Source organism: Porites lutea, chromosome 4 (assembly GCF_958299795.1).
Source record: "Porites lutea chromosome 4, jaPorLute2.1, whole genome shotgun sequence".
Classification (NCBI taxonomy): Eukaryota; Metazoa; Cnidaria; class Anthozoa; order Scleractinia; family Poritidae; genus Porites; species Porites lutea.
In genome coordinates, this window is record NC_133204.1 from 39,177,323 (window position 1) to 39,194,221 (window position 16,899).

Genomic DNA, 16,899 nt, shown 5'->3' on the forward strand with positions numbered 1-16,899 from the left:
TACTTTTCGACACTCAAATGAAAACCGCTCTATGGAGAACTGATACCACCATTTTGCAAAATAAACAAGCCATTCCCCTCCCATTCCCACCTCTCAAATAAGCCTCCTTCTCTATTAACCCTCCTTCCCCAAACGTTTTTGAAATAAGGCCCCTGGGGGTTTAATAGAGGATTTAATCAGTCCCCTTTTTGTTTTGGGAGCAAAGCTGGAGCAACTTGGCTCTTTTTCAGAAATTAATCAATTTATATGAAAACGGCTCCTTAAAATTCAGATAGGTTTCATCGTTCCACCACGTCAATGGAAGCCATGATTCTTTTCACAGTTCTTCCTCTGAGTCCTTTACGTCAGTCCTTGTCTGACATTGTTCTCATAGAGACAGGGGTCTCTTGTCTTCATTCTTGAACCCAGAGACCCTCAGGTTCATACTTGCATAGACTTGAGAGACTTTTTAATTGTAATTTGAAGAAGAATTCGTGTTAGTAAGTTCTGTCACTTGATGGTAATTGTATTTTAATACTTGCGGACTGCTCCGGAAATTAACTCCGATTAACTTGGGTGAAATTCACATATCCCAAGGGCTAGACTGGGCATTTCCTGTCCTGTCCAGTTGTTCTCTCTTGTGGCAACTTAGTGAAGGAGTGAAACCTTGAATGTTTTTTTTTTTTTTTTTTTTGACTTTCCTCAGCGATAAGTGCTCCAGAATTAAGGGTTGTAGTAACAAACTCAAGTATGTTGACAGTGGCATGGAATCCTCCAGAGTTTGGTGAGGATTCTGTGGTAGAATATCGCTTATCTTATTCTCAGCCTCAAGAGCGACAACAAGGACCTTTCATCGTCGGTAAACAACAGAGAGAATATTCTCTCTATGGTCTTGGTAAGTAGTTGATGTTAACATTCAGTTTCCTCTCCTAAAGACATAGAAACAATAATTCATGGCATGCATCCGTGTAGGGCACAAAGGTCAATTTATCCTTCTGAAGATGTTTTGGTAGAATATTCTGTTCGTGTGATTTCTGTGGCTGTTGCATGTCTTTTTTGTGCTATAAGTGGAAGGACTATATTTTGATTTCGGTAAGCTCATATAAAGAGTTTTGGAGTCTGTCTTCGCCCAAGGCCCAAACAATATTAATCTGAAGGACTCGTTTTTTTTTTAACTGGGACTCATTGGTCCTGGAGTGTGACTGATCATTTTTCACAAGATGAGTCGCAGGACTCACCAGAACGATTTGTAACAAAATCACTGTTTTTACCTTTCTTTTCCCTTGTCTCGTAGATTCTGGTAGGGAGTTTCTTATCAAAATCATGGCTTGGGATGGGAAAACGTTAGGTCGGGCTGGAGCTGTTATAGCAAAAACTGACAAAGGTTTGTTATGTCTGTTTTGTCCAGCAAATTACAGTAGAACCTCGATATAACAATTTTCTTTTTCATATACAGTAAAAACCTGCGACTAAGAACCTGCATTTTCTTGAGTTAGCCTCGACAAGTTCTTACATAAATGGTAATTAGTGCAAATTTGGGCTATGTAGGTTCTTACATAGGTTGTTATTTGCGGAAGGAAAAACATTGTAGCTCAGAGTATTTAGTGGTATGCAGCTCATTCCTTAGGTAAGATAACGCACATAAAGGAACTTTGCAAGAACGTGAATATATAAATAACGGGAAGTGACTTAACGTAAAAGAAGTTATTCTCCTTTAATGATTCCGTTGTAGTCGAAGCCTAAAAAGTTCAAAATAAAGTGGAAATACTGTCTAAGAACGTGAGGTGGGGGGGAGGGGTCGCTTGTTTGATATTAGGGAGCTTTAGCATCGACGACGACAACTGCAGCGAAAACATCAGTTGTAAATGAATTCCCGTTTTTTCAATCTTTGTCGCGTTTATTCCAGTTTGCTGAAAATGGCAAGTGTAGGCGAATTTCCTTGGACCGCACTCAAGTTTAGAGAGAGAAAAAGAGATTCGTCGTCGCTTGTTTACGTCCTCCATAAAACTTGCAATTAGGCATTTTCACGTCGTAGTCGTGCAAGGACGGTAAAGAAATGTACAAAAAAGCGTGATGCACGTGCAAAGTTGTTGTTTTGCGTAATAAACCTACTGCTTTTTTGACGTCCTCTTTGCCGTCGCCGTCGTCGTTGCTAAAGCTCCCTATTAGCGCGCACGGCTGAGCCTCCATTGCGATAGGCAACCTATCGATGCGAGAACATAATGTGGTTTTGACGTCACCGTAGGGTTGGTCTAAGAAGGCACGAATTCCTCACTCCTCCCCTATAGATTTTTTTCTCCTATTGTTTCGATGATGTATACGTAGTTTAGAACTTGATGCACGATGATTGTCTTTGTTGCTGTTAATGTGCTACTTTCAACTTGTTGGGAGAGTTTTTTCATTAGAGGTGTTTTTTTGCCGGATATCTTTTCTTAGTCATGTAACCCCTCCCTCTAAAGGTAAAGTGATGCCGAAGTCTCCTAAAGTTAAGTAGGTATTTGAAGATTTCTTTGTAGTGGCTTAGAGCTTGTCAGTTCAAATTTGATCGCTTTTATTAATAATACGGTAAGTATATAAACGGAGGCTTCGCCTTTAGTTCTGGCTAAATCTATTTAGTAAAATCCAGCGAGTGGTCTATTATTAATGCTGCGTTCTGATTGGTTGAGCTACTACTAGGCTATATTTTATAGCCCACTGGTAAAAAAGCGTCGGCTTTTCAGCAGCAAAAAAGGATTAAAGTCTAGCTTTAACTAGCTAAAGTTGTTTTGTCTCGATATTTTTGACCAGCTAGTTGCATTTTACTAAAACAATTATTCCTCTCGCCCTCATGGCCTCTGAGTTTCGGCCTCATGGGCTATTGACTCAGAGCCCATTCGGGCTCGAGGAATAATTGTTAACTACACGCTAGTTGCACATCTCCCATAATGCACCTTATTTGCCGCCCAAATTTCTGCACAACCTTTGTTTTTCATTTCTCCTGCGTATTACAGCCGTCCCAAGAGAAATTGAAAAAATTGCTTATGCAAAAATTTTGGGGGGCAAATAAGGTGCATTATGGGAGATGTGCAAGTGGGGTATTATGGCCAAAGGGGAGGGCGCTTATTCGAGGAAATAAGGTAGGTGGTCTGCTTGGAGGTTCGACTGTATTTCCATTGTTACTAACATAAGAATTACTGTTGTGGATTTTTTCTGCAGATCCGAATGGCAAAGATGAAAATGTTGACAAGCAACCTCCCGCACCACCCATCAATCTGGTTTGTAGTGTTAAGAGTCGAAATTCCATCCTACTGACGTGGAAAAGTCAGCCATCTGCAGACCGGATTGCTTACTACACCATTACGTATTATCTTCGTGATGACGTAACTAATACTAAACCTCAGAAGGGAAACGCCTACACGGAGCAATTCCTCTTGACGGGGCTTGAACCCAAGAAACCTTACGTCATTTCCGTCCAATCCCATTATGAAACCGAGACTACGATACTCCCCGATTCTTTCAGTACTACAGTTGAACAATGTTCGATTCAACTAGGAAGTGGTATGTGATGTCCACAGATAAATGCCGAAAATCTAACCTGAGATCAGGCTCTATTTTCGTTTCGCTTTGAAAATTACATTCCGGCGGGCAAGGCGAAACGAAAAGACAGGCCCAATTTTAGCGGTAGCCGTTAGAGAGAATGTATGAGAACCGCAAAAATTGGGCCTGATCTCAGGTTACCGAAAACTGTAATATTGAAAAAAGAAAAACGTTGACAGAGAATTGCATTTCATTGCTTTAAATGATAGTCCATATTAATCTGAAACTTCCCAAACGGTTGGCGCCAAACAGTTGTCTTTTTGATCAGAATTATTTTGGTTTGGTTGTGTAAATGTTATAAGTACTAAGTTGGTACTTTAGTTCGCGTTAAAAATCCTATCCCGAGAGAGAACTTACAGTCCAGTGTTTACTTCTCTCATTAGTGAGTGTGCAAGCAGCGTGGCTGAGTGGTTAGAGCGCCGGACTTGTAATCCGGAGGTACCGAGTTCAAGTCTCGCCCTGACCGCTGGCTGGATTAGTTCAGGATAGTCCCGCGATCAAATCCCCGGCCGCGCTCGCAAATAGCCAACTGGTTCGCCTTCTACCAGTTGGGATTCTTAGCCACATTATGTTTCATTTGATATACCGTAAAATTCCGAAAATAAGCCCCGGGGCTTACATTTTTCAAAGGCCCTTTTTGAGGGGCTTATTTTTGGAGGGGCTTATATTCGGAGGGGCTTATCTACGGAGGGAAATTTGCGTTTCAAAATCGATTGGGCTAGCCTTATAGTTGGAAGTAAATTCACCGTTTTTGATTTGTTTTACTTTGTCATTGAGGGCAATTTTCCAAGTACAAGCCCCCGGGGGGCTTATATTTGGAGGGGCGATTTAACGGAGGGGTTTTTGCGTCACCGGTTTTGGAGGGGCTTATTTTCGGAATTTTACGGTACTGGTTCATTATTCCTGAGAAGCCACATAAGAAGAGACGATAAATTAAGAAATTTTAATGTAATTTAGATATTTTTTCTCTTCTTTAGGGCCTACAGCACCAAGAAATATCAAATATGTGTATGTGGGTCTTTCAACTGTGCACATCACGTGGGACTCTCCTCTCAGGAAAAACGGCAAACTTACTAGTTTTGAGATTCGTTACACATACAATAAGTCAATTCCAGAATCAGAATGGCTGGTTGAAAGCAGGTCTTTGCCATTTCCTTCCACCTTCTTGAAGGGCTTTACTACCGCCTTGGACAATATTCAAGAAAACAAAATATTTTATATCAAGGTGCGTCTTGCAAATGAAAAAGATTATGGACCCTTTTGTGACATGGTAGAGATTCAACCTCCTAGTGTGACCTCAGGCAGAGCACCTCCAAACGTCAGTTTTAGTATTTTGTCACCACAAAAAGTCAAACTTTCGTGGACTTGGCCTAATACTTTAAGCACATTGCTTACAAACTTCACCGTTCTCCTCACAAACAACTTTCATCTCCGGGAAGAAAGATGGAAGAGGCTGTCAGTTGCTTCAAGCCCCGAGGAAATGTTCCAAAGTACTGTATTGAATGTAGATCAGGACAAGACATACTACGTCAAAGTTCGTGCTGAATATGTTGATAATACTCCAGGGAAGTGGTCAGAGGTCATAGAGGTTTCTACAAGTGTGCAAGGTAGACTTTTCTTCTTAAACGTAAAATACGTTAACCCTCAGATCAAATTTCTCATTTGTTGCCTAAGAAGTTGATGAAATATCACGCAAACTCATTTTGTGCGATCATGTCCACTGTGTTGCACAAATCATTGAATGTTACAAGGAGAAATTTGATGTTAATCACTCTTAAGCCGTAAAGGGTTAAACTGTGAGTACGGAGTAGCCTCTTTTCCTTTCCAAAGAAATTGGGGTATCACTTTCCCATGCAAGGCTCAAGATACAAGGGTGTCAGCCTATCACCTCTTATGGTGGCAAAATGAATAGAACGCGCACATTGTGACCAAGAAAGTGCATATTTCTAAACATTTACACAGTTTTGAATCTTTCATGTGAATTCAGAGCTTGGGGGGGGGCTAGCAGATAAGTATTTTTTTAGAAAAACACTCGGATTTTAAATAATTTTATGAGAGGTTCACTTAAACGCCGTTTTTTCGACACATGATGATGGTAACTGACGGTTTGAGGCCATGAGTTATTACTAAACACAGGTTTGAATACTAAAAGAGAACTACTGTATGCCTAAACTCCTAATACTTCCCGTCCCAGAGTGAATAGTGAACTTACGGGATCAATTTAAGTTTCTAGGAAACTACCCACCTACCCCTCCCCTAAGCTAACATCAACACTTACTTCTCACTTGGAGCAAAATGATTACTTAGGGGAGGGTTAGGTGGGCAGTTTCCCAGAAAAATTGATTCAACTTACGCAGCAGGACAGGAAAGGAAAAAAGACGGCAAGCCTTATCTGGCAAGCGTGACAAAAATTTTGTTTGAAAACAATTTGCCGCCAAACTTCACCCTCCTTTTAACAGATCTTTTAGTAAATGATCAGAAACAATAATGTCAAGTGAAGATCACGACAAAACACGCAAGTGATAGCCACGTTGCGATTGTCACACACATGCAACCTCGTTCCCAGGGTTCTCTCCTACCCGCCCTACGGAGCGAGAGAGAGGGTAGGAGAGAACCCTGGGAACGAGGTTGTTCTTTCTGCCGACCTGTTGCGTAAACTCACTACTGGTGGAGTCTTGTAACTTGGAAATTTGTCGAATTTTAACTTTGGCCACTTTTGGAACAGTATAGGTAAGAAGTAACAGTATAGGTAAAAAGTATAACTATTGCTCAATATTTTTGTATTCTTTTGGCAGTGCTTCTGGCACATGTTTATTGTTCATCCTATTAATATCTCAACTAAGCAGTGTTGTTTCCCTTATAAAGGAGCGAGTTCAAATGCCACAGAAGATCCCACATATTCAGGAATAGAGAGTAATGATCCCAGTTTCAATATAAAACTTGGTGTTATCATTGGATGCACAATAAGTGCTTTTTGTGTCGTGGTGCTTGTGCTGTTCATAATATGGAGAAATCCATGCAGGTTGGTCAAGTTGTTATGTTATTTGCAAATTCCCGCGTGCGTTCTGATTGGCTACATGCCACAAACTCGGACAAAACTGTTGAGACGGTCACTTCCAGTTATTTCTGTATCCATGTGCCTGCAGAGCTCCTTCATGTGCGTTATCTCTTCTTTTAATTTTTCTCCTGGTAAAATTTTTTTTTCTCTTGGTAAATGCCGTAAATTTTCCAGGAACAACTAGACCATTCTCGAGTTCCTTTTAAAGGAAAACCCAATAAGCGCCGTCCTTCGAATAAGCGCCCATCCTTTTAGCTGAAATTTGAAATAAGCGCTCGGGTGCTTACTCTAGCAAAGATATAATTTTCTTCCATATAACCACCTCTTCTAAACAGAACAAATTAAGCTCCGTCCCCACTCCCCCTTCTATGTTGTTTAGGACTACAACCAAGGTTTATTGTAGGAGAAAGGAAACGGTATTTCATTTGGCGACAGTAGCAATTTTTTTAAGCCCGTAAATACTGAGTAAAATAAAGACGGGTGCAAGAGTTTTTGTTTGCACTCAAGCGTCTAATTTAGGTGGTTTACAACAAATGTATGTTTGTTACGGGCGACCAGAGGAGTCCGCAAACCTAATATGAGGTTGCTATAGGTAATAGCATTACGCATGTGCGGCACGTTTGCAGCCAGCCTAAGAGTAAGTCCAATGCTAAGAAGAGCAATCTGATCACGCGTGATTTGACCTTTTATTATATCCATTTTGAAATCCTTGTCATCTGATCGGCTCTCCGCAGTGTGATTTAGTCACGAATCGCAATATTTTTAGCTCTAAATCACATCTGTTCGAAATCTTGTCATTCATGTCCTAAATTGCGTCATCTCTGTTTTAAATCGCACCATTTTGGCTCTATATTACATCACTTCTGTTTCGGGTATAAAATGAGATGTAAAAGCCGTCTTGCTTCCGCTTTTCAATAAACCGGCTACTAGGTCCAATAAATATTGGCACTGACAGGATTCTGCGCTTTCAAAATGGCCGTAATAATGTGGTAATTGTACTTCATGTCGTGCAATTTGGGTCTGAATTCATATTTGTGGTCTCAAATGGAACTCGCGCTGCGCGCCCGTCCTATTTTAAAATCACGCGTATGATTTCAGACCAAATTGCACTCCACTCAGTTCAATTACCATTATTTATCACGTGAATCTCATGCAAAGCACCAGGTTGGAGCCAGAGCGTTTTGAGCTGCGACCTCTCCCGCACTCCCCAACCATTGGTTATTACTAATCTACTATCGTTCTTATGTTTTCAGGCAAGCAGCAGTTAACGGAAAAAGACATATGCTTGTTAGTGGGCACTATTCGCTTCCTACGTCACTTCTTCAGCAGATTACAGTTAGCAGTGGATCAACAGAGGGAACAGGCAGTTCAGGAATGTGTCAATGCAGGTGTACCTGTGGAGGTCAGTTTTACCATATTGTTTTGGTTTTCAAAAATGGCCACTTCACGCTATCTACTATCTTTTTAATAAACTTGTAACCATAGCCGAGAAATCCACTTGGAGTTGAACCTGCGATCAGTTGAAAACTATTAACTTGTCAGCGGATAACTTTACAAAAAAGAAACCTCGATGGGTCGACACCCGAGCCCGTGATATGGTCATGTGATACTGGTCAGCCGATACTCTGTTTTGACAGCTGTCAACTGACCACAACATGGATATGTAATATCAGGGTGCAGGCTCCCACACTAAACAATGTGAAATCTCACACTTTCCAGCCACCCCGTGGTGCGGACGGACGGTCACATGACCACCAAAATTTTCCAGAGGATTAGATGACCAAATTTTCTTATCTGTGCATGAGTCTTCGCTCACGCGCGCCTCTAGCGCGCGTGGAGCTCCGCTAAAAAGTTATTCCAAAAAATAATTGCCCAGTCTTGTTATTTAAGACTTATTTAGGCATTGAAACTGTCTCCTGTCGTTTGTTGCTACGGATAACAAAAATGGACATGGATTAAAACTTTGAAAAAAAATGGGCTAACTTTTTCCAAATTTTAATGCTATTCCGGCAAAAGCACCCAAAAAATTTTTATAGTGAGTTCCCCCTGATGAAATTTGTTTGAGATATTCCCCATTACTCTATTTTTGTATGGGTAAAGACACTAAGTTGTGACTTACCCCTTGAAGCCTTAAGAGTGATCAGCATCAAATTTCTCCTTATAATTTCAATGCTTTGTAAAACAGAGTGGTCATGAGAATTACGGACATGATCACGCAAGATGAGTTTGCTTGATATTTGACCAACTGCTTCGCTTACTTCTATAGGAAATGAATAGGGGCAACAAATGAGGATTCAGATTTTGATCTCAAGGGTTCACGGGTTAAAGGGGCTGTGTCACGGCAGTCCAGTTCATTTTGTTTAATTTTGCGAATTACTCGCCCTCAATCGCTATGGAACTTAAAGTAAGAAAAGAAATTACACGTAGATGACAAAATCAGAGATCCGAGGCAAACAAACATGTCTTCTGAGCATTTTTTTTGAAGTTGCAAGCAGCAGGGATCAACTTCGAAAAAATGTTAGGCTGAACAGTTTTCAAAAATCCTAATTTCAATCCGTTTCAATCTTCTTCAGTTTTGCCCATCCGTGGCATCTGTTGTTTCTGTTATGTTATTTTAACCTTCCTTCAAAGTTTTAAGCGGCTATTTTTATGTTTCTCTTAATTTAACAGGTATTTTGTAATTTCCTAATTTGGCTGAATTTCGTGACACAGCCCCTTTAAGCAAATAATTGACCTGAACTAACAATATCCTCTTGACATAGCGCCATTAACTAGCCTCGCTTGTCCGTTTGCGGTGGTTTTTAACCCGCATGGTGAGTCCAAGTCAATAAGTATATTTGAATAGAGAGAGCGAGTTAAGAAAAAAAGTTACCAACATGTTTTACGAACCGTTCAGTTTTTGATGCAGGTTGTCATTTTTTTTGTTTGTTTTCTTTTACAGCAAGTCCCGGATGGCCCTTAAGACCTTCCATGGTGAGAAATACTTTGTAAAATTCATAATGTACTGTCCAGTAAGCGTAAGTTGCTTCAAGCCCGGCACGAACCAGAGAACATTTTTTTCTTGTTCCTTCAAGCTAACCTGTTCACAAACCCTCTGTTTTGTCTCTATAAAAACCGCGGGGGATCTGTGTACAAGTTACCTTTCAGCGTTTTTAATTTGAAATGTGGTGCAATGTTTCTATAGTTTGGAAGACATGTCGATAGTTTTTTTTATTGTTCCATTTTATTCAGGTAAGAGCCAGTTACAAGTTACCAGGTAGCAGTGACAGCACCACACCCATCACACCGAGTGTGTTTCCAAATAAAACACGAGAGCCAGATAGGTAATGAACTAAGCTTGTACGACCAGTTCGTGAAACCGGTTATGTTTTCCAGTCAATAGCATTGTACACCTTGTATGCCCCCCTCTAAGGTTTCGTCCGCACGTAGCGTATGCGAATCTTTTTCACCCGTCCACATCAAACGTTACAACGATGGAGATAGGATAGCATGCCTTACGGAGCGTGCGTAATGCTAGTAGTGTATGGTATATGACATCATCGTATTCGAATACCTTCGTTTTCTTCCGTCCACACGCAAACGAGAAGCCGGCGTTTTCAAAAATCTCCACTCTGGAGAGGGTATTTAAAAAGATGCGTCTTCGGTGACCGTTTTCATGAGATACGTGTGGGCGGTACGCCAAAGCGGATGGAAAAAAATCTCTGTTTTCAAGCAAAAAGAGATACGTGTGGACGGGGCCTAAATTTTGTATAATTTGTTTTTTTATTCCTCGTGGGTATTTCAGCCGTCCCAAGACGACCCTGAAGATGATAACCGCACAGGTTGTCGAAACGTCAGTCACTGTCAACAGCAGTCTTATTTAGGACAACGTTCTCCCGGACGATCCCACTCAACCTATTTGTCATACATTCTTTCTTACGTGGTCGGGTCTCGTTTTGCCTTTTCCGCCGTAATTTTATTTTCCAAGCGAAAGGACCCCAGTGACCAGGGTCTGTGGTGCGTGGGGTCAATTCTGGTCTGCAAAGAGTCAGGCAGCAGGCTTTTTGAAGGTGGTTTTACTGTTTTCCTGACATACGAGTCGTAATGAAAGTATAACCACGTTTTTACAGTCAAAGGACAGATGCGTTGATTTCTAAAGAAACTGATGAGGTGGAAAGCGACACAGAAGAAATTAGTATCACAAATTTAGTTTAGAGTGTAAAAACGCCTAATTTGTCTTTTCAGTGAAGGGAGCTCAAGTCATCAAGATCTAAGCAATAGTAGAGGTGCGTTTTTTACGTGATATTTCTCGTAACTCAAGCCCTTGTAACCCTGGATCCAAAACAATACGACAGCTAACACAAGTGCTGCGACACTTTACACCTGACGCGCCCCAATTTTACAGTGCGGACACTCAAACCAGTACACTTGGAAGAAGATTGTTCAATCACAACTTTTTCTGAAAACAGAAGATTCTCAAGTTTTTTTGCAAACGGACCAATAAAATTCAAGGTTCAACTATGCAATCGCTGAAAACTTTAAAACCATTTGAAGTTACCTCACCCCTCAGGAAACAAACCTCAAATTTATGAATGTTATTGGTTTGTTTGCAAAAAAAGAAAACTTGAGAATCTTTAGACTGCAAAACAGTCGTCTTTTTGTCAAAATCAGTAAAGAAATCGGTAAAGCGTGCCGTAAGAGTCTTACGCGCGCGAAGCGCGCGAGCCTCTTTTAGCGTCTCTCCCCAGGTCTCACTCTCTGTTTTCAGCCTCGTTCCAGACCTTTTGTTTGACCGCTCGCGCGTACATGAATACGCAAAAATACGGACTGTTTAACAGTCTATAGAGGACGCGGAAGGAAACGTGGGTGCGAGGGTGGAGAGCTCGCTCGCAGGCTACACGACAGTCAGCTGCTTCCTCTTTACCCGGCCAATTTAGCTTCGTTCTTCTGAATCCCATTGTTTTCATTTATCTCCGCAATCATTTAACTTTACTTGTTTTGTCTTTTCCCCTCACTTCATTATTTTTTTACATCAATTTTTTTTGGAACAGATTGTCACAATTATGTGTCTTCATCGTCAAAAACGTCTGTTGAATCGCAAACAGAAGATGACTCAACAAGGATACAGGTGTGATTGATTTTCCTTCATAGTCTCTTATGTGCGAACTGAACTTAGAAAGAAATCGATTATGTACTACGGAGCAAAGACCTACAATGAGCTCCCGCACTCAGCAAAGCACTGCAAATCTTTGCCTCACTTCAATTAGATGCTGAGGACTGTTATTTGGTAATTTTATTGCGTAGTTCATTTTTCAAGTATCTGCCTTTTCATATTTGGTTATATTATTGTCATGTATTTAATTTTAGTTTATCAGGACCCTTGTTTATTTCGCATCCGTTTCTCAAGAAATCTTGCTTATTCCTGTAACCAGAAGCATATAAGTTTAAAGCCTATCATTGTGCGTACTCAAACCCTGTTACACAGGTGGGGACCCTAAACGAGAATTTCGGCGCTGTCTCGCAGACGGACTTAACAAGAGTGTAGTATCATCTGTAGTGCAGGCTACCTTTTTCGTACTTTCAAAAAAAGTAGCATATTACCTACTGATACTTACATACGTGCGTTAAAAAACAAACCGTTTAAAGCTGGTTTGGTTGAAGCAAATTTCCCTCGCGACACGACTAATTAGAAGCACTACCCAGATCTGGTTAGTGACGCGTCATCAGTATGGAACTTCTGCCCTCGTCCCTCTGACGTTATTTCGCGTGGAAACCAGTGGTGACGTCGCGAAAAGTCAGCTGTTTTCAAGCAACTCCGTCTAGTCTATCCGTTGCTTAGTACCACACAGCCATCCTAATCTTACTTTTTCGCTGTCTTTTTCTGTCTTCCTTTAGGCTCCATCAAGAAGTTACAAGCAGAGCATACCTGTTGACGTATGAATTTCCCCCTATCACAGTTTTATTACATAATTTCTATTAATATCATATAATATTATATCAATGAACACACAGAACTGGTCTGTGTTGTTAGTTTCCGTTGAAAGTTATAATCGTTATTCTTAAAAGCTAGTTCTTTGCCCGTTTGAAAATTTATTATCCCGATCTACAGTTTTAGCCAGGAGGGTATTGAAACAACTTGCAAAAATTATTGATGTTTTAAACGGAATTTAGTTTAAGAAATACGACTTAAATGCCGTAACGATAATTTTTATAGCAAAATCTTATTTTGTACTATTTTTGCATTGTCATTTCAATTTGTAAGGTCACGGAAGATAAAGACCTTACTATTGTAGGCGGAGACATTCTTGGTTTGCAACCACGCGACGAGACGGCCATGTTGGTGGTGAAAAAATACTCTTTTTTGAAGAATTTACATGAAAATGGTGTTTAGCTCCAAGAGGAGAGAAATGCATTGGGAACAGTTCATCATGTAAGCCTTCCGCGAGGTGTCCCGAGCATCTGTGCAAATATGCATGCAAAACCCCACCCGTCCATTGCTCGGAATTGTGCTTGTTCACTGCTCGAAAGAAAATTACTAAAATGTAACCCTCACAGATGGTCGGGACCCTTTGCGGAAAGCTTGCATGATACACTACCCGCTTTTTTTCTTGATCACCAACATGGCCACAGTAGCGTCACATGTAAACCAGTAATACAGGTGCGTGATGTCTAGTGGGGTAAAATAAATCCTCGCGCGTAATCGTCAACTTTGGATAATTTCAACGAGGTTTAATCCTCAGTATAATCCCAACAGTGACCAGTTAGGCTGTTTAAAAGGCCATTTTACGGTTGTGTGCTGTGTGTCTTGGCCTCTGAACAGAAGCGAGACCGGAGATGACCTTGTTGACCGCGTGAGCTTTTGCTCTGCTTTCTTTGCGTACCATGGCAATTTATTACATTTTTTAGTTACTACAATTTTATTATAAGTATCATCATCATCATCATCATCATTATCATCGGTGACGATAATTCTGAGGATAATCGCATCATTATGCCCGTTTCTGACAGGCCAAAAAAAACTGGACTTGATAATTTGAGATATCTTGCAGATAATACTTCTGACTATCGTTTATCTGATTTATCGGACCAAAATCAAATCAGCCTTCAGCTTTCGCATTGCAGATAACTTATTTTTTACTTATTTTACAATCTGAACTTGGTGAAGGCCACTGAAATCGCTATAACTGTATTTAATATTTAAGCTGAAATATATTTATATTTGTTGCCAATCAAAAATTATTAAAACTACTCAATGTGATCTATTTATATTTAAACTGAGGTGATGTGCCCGTATCTCTTGAATCTAAAGCGTTTTTTTAAATATTTTCAACAAAAAGCAGTCAGAGTTTCTTCCTTTTCGGACCAATGTGGCCTTCTACAAGGTTCTTGAATTATACCTTTACGAGTGTACCGCCAGTTTGAGCATTTAAACTTAATACAAAATTGGTTCTTTACCGTATTTAAAACGAAGAAAATAACCTTATTGCATATTACATGATTTTACACCATTTTTACTATCTGATTTTAAAAATTCAATTCGTGGAATCTTTCGTACTTTTTTTAAAACGAACATTATACCCGCTGATTATCAATTACGGTACTCTGTTAGGACATCAAGGCTACAACAATATCCCGCGACCAGTCTAGTCACACTCAGTTTTCGATTTACTTTCCTAACCATAGCAAACCAAACCAAAATAATCCCATTAACTAAGCGTTATCCATTAACTGTTATATATAAAAACTTGAAGGTAAAAATGCTTGGAAAGGAATAATCCGCAAGTTATATCATCGCGTGCATTCTAATCGTTAATCCTGTCGGTCTGCACTTGTTATAATTATATTGTTCGCATTATAACAATTTGTTTGATAATAATTGCACAAATTCCCGTTATATTTTTTCTGCGATTGTGGATACTAGCGTTGTTAACATAACTTGTACTTAAGCCTTAACACGTTCGTTCAACTAAGGGCAAAATGTTGGCTTAGGGGAGGGGTAGGTGGGAGGTTACCCAGAAACCTGAATAGACCTTTTTAGGTTGTGTTTTCCTTTTCCCCGTTTCAGACCAGGTGATAGTACCCCAGAGAACTGTTTCTTTCAAATGTTGTCTTGTGAACGTGCATCTATGTGCATATGTATGCATAATTAATGAAAAAACAAAAAGGCAAATTCCCTGGAGAACATCACGTGGTCTTAATTGGGAAAACAAAACATACAAGCTAAAAAGATCCATTGATCTGGAGTGTTTGAGTTGTCGTGGCAACCAAACCTGAATTTGCGCTCATCGTTCCTAGAGCAGCTCATCCCTCCCTCAGTCCTCTTTTAACTCAGTTGTAACCATGTGATCGGTATGATGTGTATCAGGTAGAAGATATAACACTGCATTGAGCAGGTCTCCTATGCCACTTGTGTTATGTAAGTTTTATATGATGTAATAATATTGATTAACTTAGTTACATTTACGCATTTAAGACAGTTATCAAGGCCTAGTATAGAATTCGACGCGAAGTGCAATCGTTTCTTATGCATAACATTTTACTTAAGCCGTGAAGGTAATCTTGGAGCTGTCCACACTTGGTGCCCGGTAACCAGTGCCTGGGTACCCACTACCAGCACAAAATGGAGTTGTGCACACACCTTGTGTAGCCTATATGTGACTGTGTGCATGTTTACTCCATTTCCCCCTTTCTGATGCCATTTTGAAACTTGAGCTTAGAAGCGAGTACCTCAGTGGACTGCCCCAGCTGAACTAACAAAAGCGGGTGCATACCGGGACCTGGTGCCGACTTTTGTTCCCTAATTCTATTCTAGCGTGGGTACTTGGAAAAAGTCGTGTGTTCACATTAGTACGAGGCGAGCACCGTACTCGGGCATCGTGCCAGGACACCAAGTGTAAACGCCGCCATAAAGAAGTACACTGTATACCAAGTTCCGAGTTTTATGACAAAGAATTTAATAGATGGTAGTAATAGGTTTTGTTGTCGAGTAGTATAGCAAGCTCTAGACAATACAACAAAGTATCACTCACAACGTGTAATTCCAATGACGTATCTGGTCACCGTCTTGTAGATAATGTTAATTGTAAACGAAACTGAAGCTATGTTATTCCTACGGTATTTTTACGGTAAGTGGCTAGTCCTGTGCATTCTGTACCCTCCATGTTCACGTCGTATTTAGATGTGTAGAGAAAACGATAGAAAGATAGAGAGCCTCTGTGGCGTGCGTTTGAAATGGAAGGGAAAAAGGATTTCGGGCGCGTTAGAAGCGCGAAGTACGCGCGAGGAAGGAGGGAAGGGAACGCGTTACTCTCCTCCCTTCTCCCTCGAGCGCTGTCTTCCTTTCCCCTTCCCTTCGAAACGCATGCCACGCTGGCTAAAAGATCGAAGGAGCCTGCTGTCATGTTCATGAACATTTGACAACAAATGTAGATATTTTTTGCATAGTGAAACTCACTTGTGCCTCGGTAGAAAGTTGACGCTCGATGTACGTGTTTTATTTTTACCTACCAAGCGCATTATACATTTTGGTATGGTTATCGAGTTGTAAGGTTTATGTTTGCCGACAGCAAGATCCTTCGTTGGAGTAGAAATTGTTTCATATTTCTACCAGTTGTATATTAGCATTTAGTATCTTAAGCAGTAATTTGTGTCAGGTTTATAGCATATATTTAGCAGTCATATCCTCTCTTAATAACACTTAGAACTCTGTTTAAAGACCCTTCCACTCTCAAACGCAGAAGTACCTCCTTTTCAGAAACCATTTCTCTCCTAACAAAGGCCAAAGTAAAATTCAAAATTTCTTGTTTTAAAAGCTTAAGAAATTAGTAGTACTGTGCAAAAATTTGTAAAATTAGCTTTTATTTGAATGGTCACACCATAAGATTTCGTCCACAGATTCAAAAGTTAGAATTATTGATCATCTCTCATTAACTCAGTCCGGGAGTGGGTCAAGATGTGTTTGTATTGTAAAGCCTCTCTCACACAATTTAGTGCCGCGGAATGTCTATGGAATGCTGGGCAATTCCCTTCTCAAGGATACGTACCTTTAGAGCGTGAGTTGGAAAGGGTCTTTGAATGGAGACTTGAGCTTCGTCGTCTTGCATGCCTTGACCACTGGTTGACAAAGCATTATTTAATTTTTTGGTCTTTCTGGAGACCGTTTCAGATAGGATTAAGCATTAATTTCCCAGGCAGAAGGACAAAATTCTTCTTTGAATTGTAAAGAACCCATATGTAAGCGCAGTTAATTTCAAATTGTCTCAATGCAAAAAATTTATATGCCGGGTAAATTGTACTTGAAGTGCCCG

At 40.3% G+C, this 16,899-nt stretch overlaps 2 protein-coding genes across 2 annotated transcripts in view; one reads left to right on the forward strand and one right to left on the reverse strand.

Annotated features, from left to right (window-relative positions):
* The window catches only part of LOC140933545 (annexin A5-like), a 330,251-nt gene that overhangs the window by 135,815 nt on the left and 177,537 nt on the right, over window positions 1–16,899 (reverse strand). The window lies entirely within an intron of this gene.
* LOC140934650 (protogenin-like) overlaps window positions 1–16,899 on the forward strand; it is a 35,624-nt gene that overhangs the window by 18,359 nt on the left and 366 nt on the right. The window contains exons 9-19 of the mRNA XM_073384239.1: window positions 686–874; window positions 1,274–1,363; window positions 3,175–3,522; window positions 4,509–5,162; window positions 6,421–6,577; window positions 7,867–8,015; window positions 9,555–9,586; window positions 9,845–9,936; window positions 10,838–10,878; window positions 11,644–11,720; window positions 12,488–12,526. Coding sequence (XP_073240340.1) covers window positions 686–874; window positions 1,274–1,363; window positions 3,175–3,522; window positions 4,509–5,162; window positions 6,421–6,577; window positions 7,867–8,015; window positions 9,555–9,586; window positions 9,845–9,936; window positions 10,838–10,878; window positions 11,644–11,720; window positions 12,488–12,526 — 1,868 coding nt within the window. The remainder of the gene's footprint in view (window positions 1–685; window positions 875–1,273; window positions 1,364–3,174; window positions 3,523–4,508; window positions 5,163–6,420; window positions 6,578–7,866; window positions 8,016–9,554; window positions 9,587–9,844; window positions 9,937–10,837; window positions 10,879–11,643; window positions 11,721–12,487; window positions 12,527–16,899) is intronic.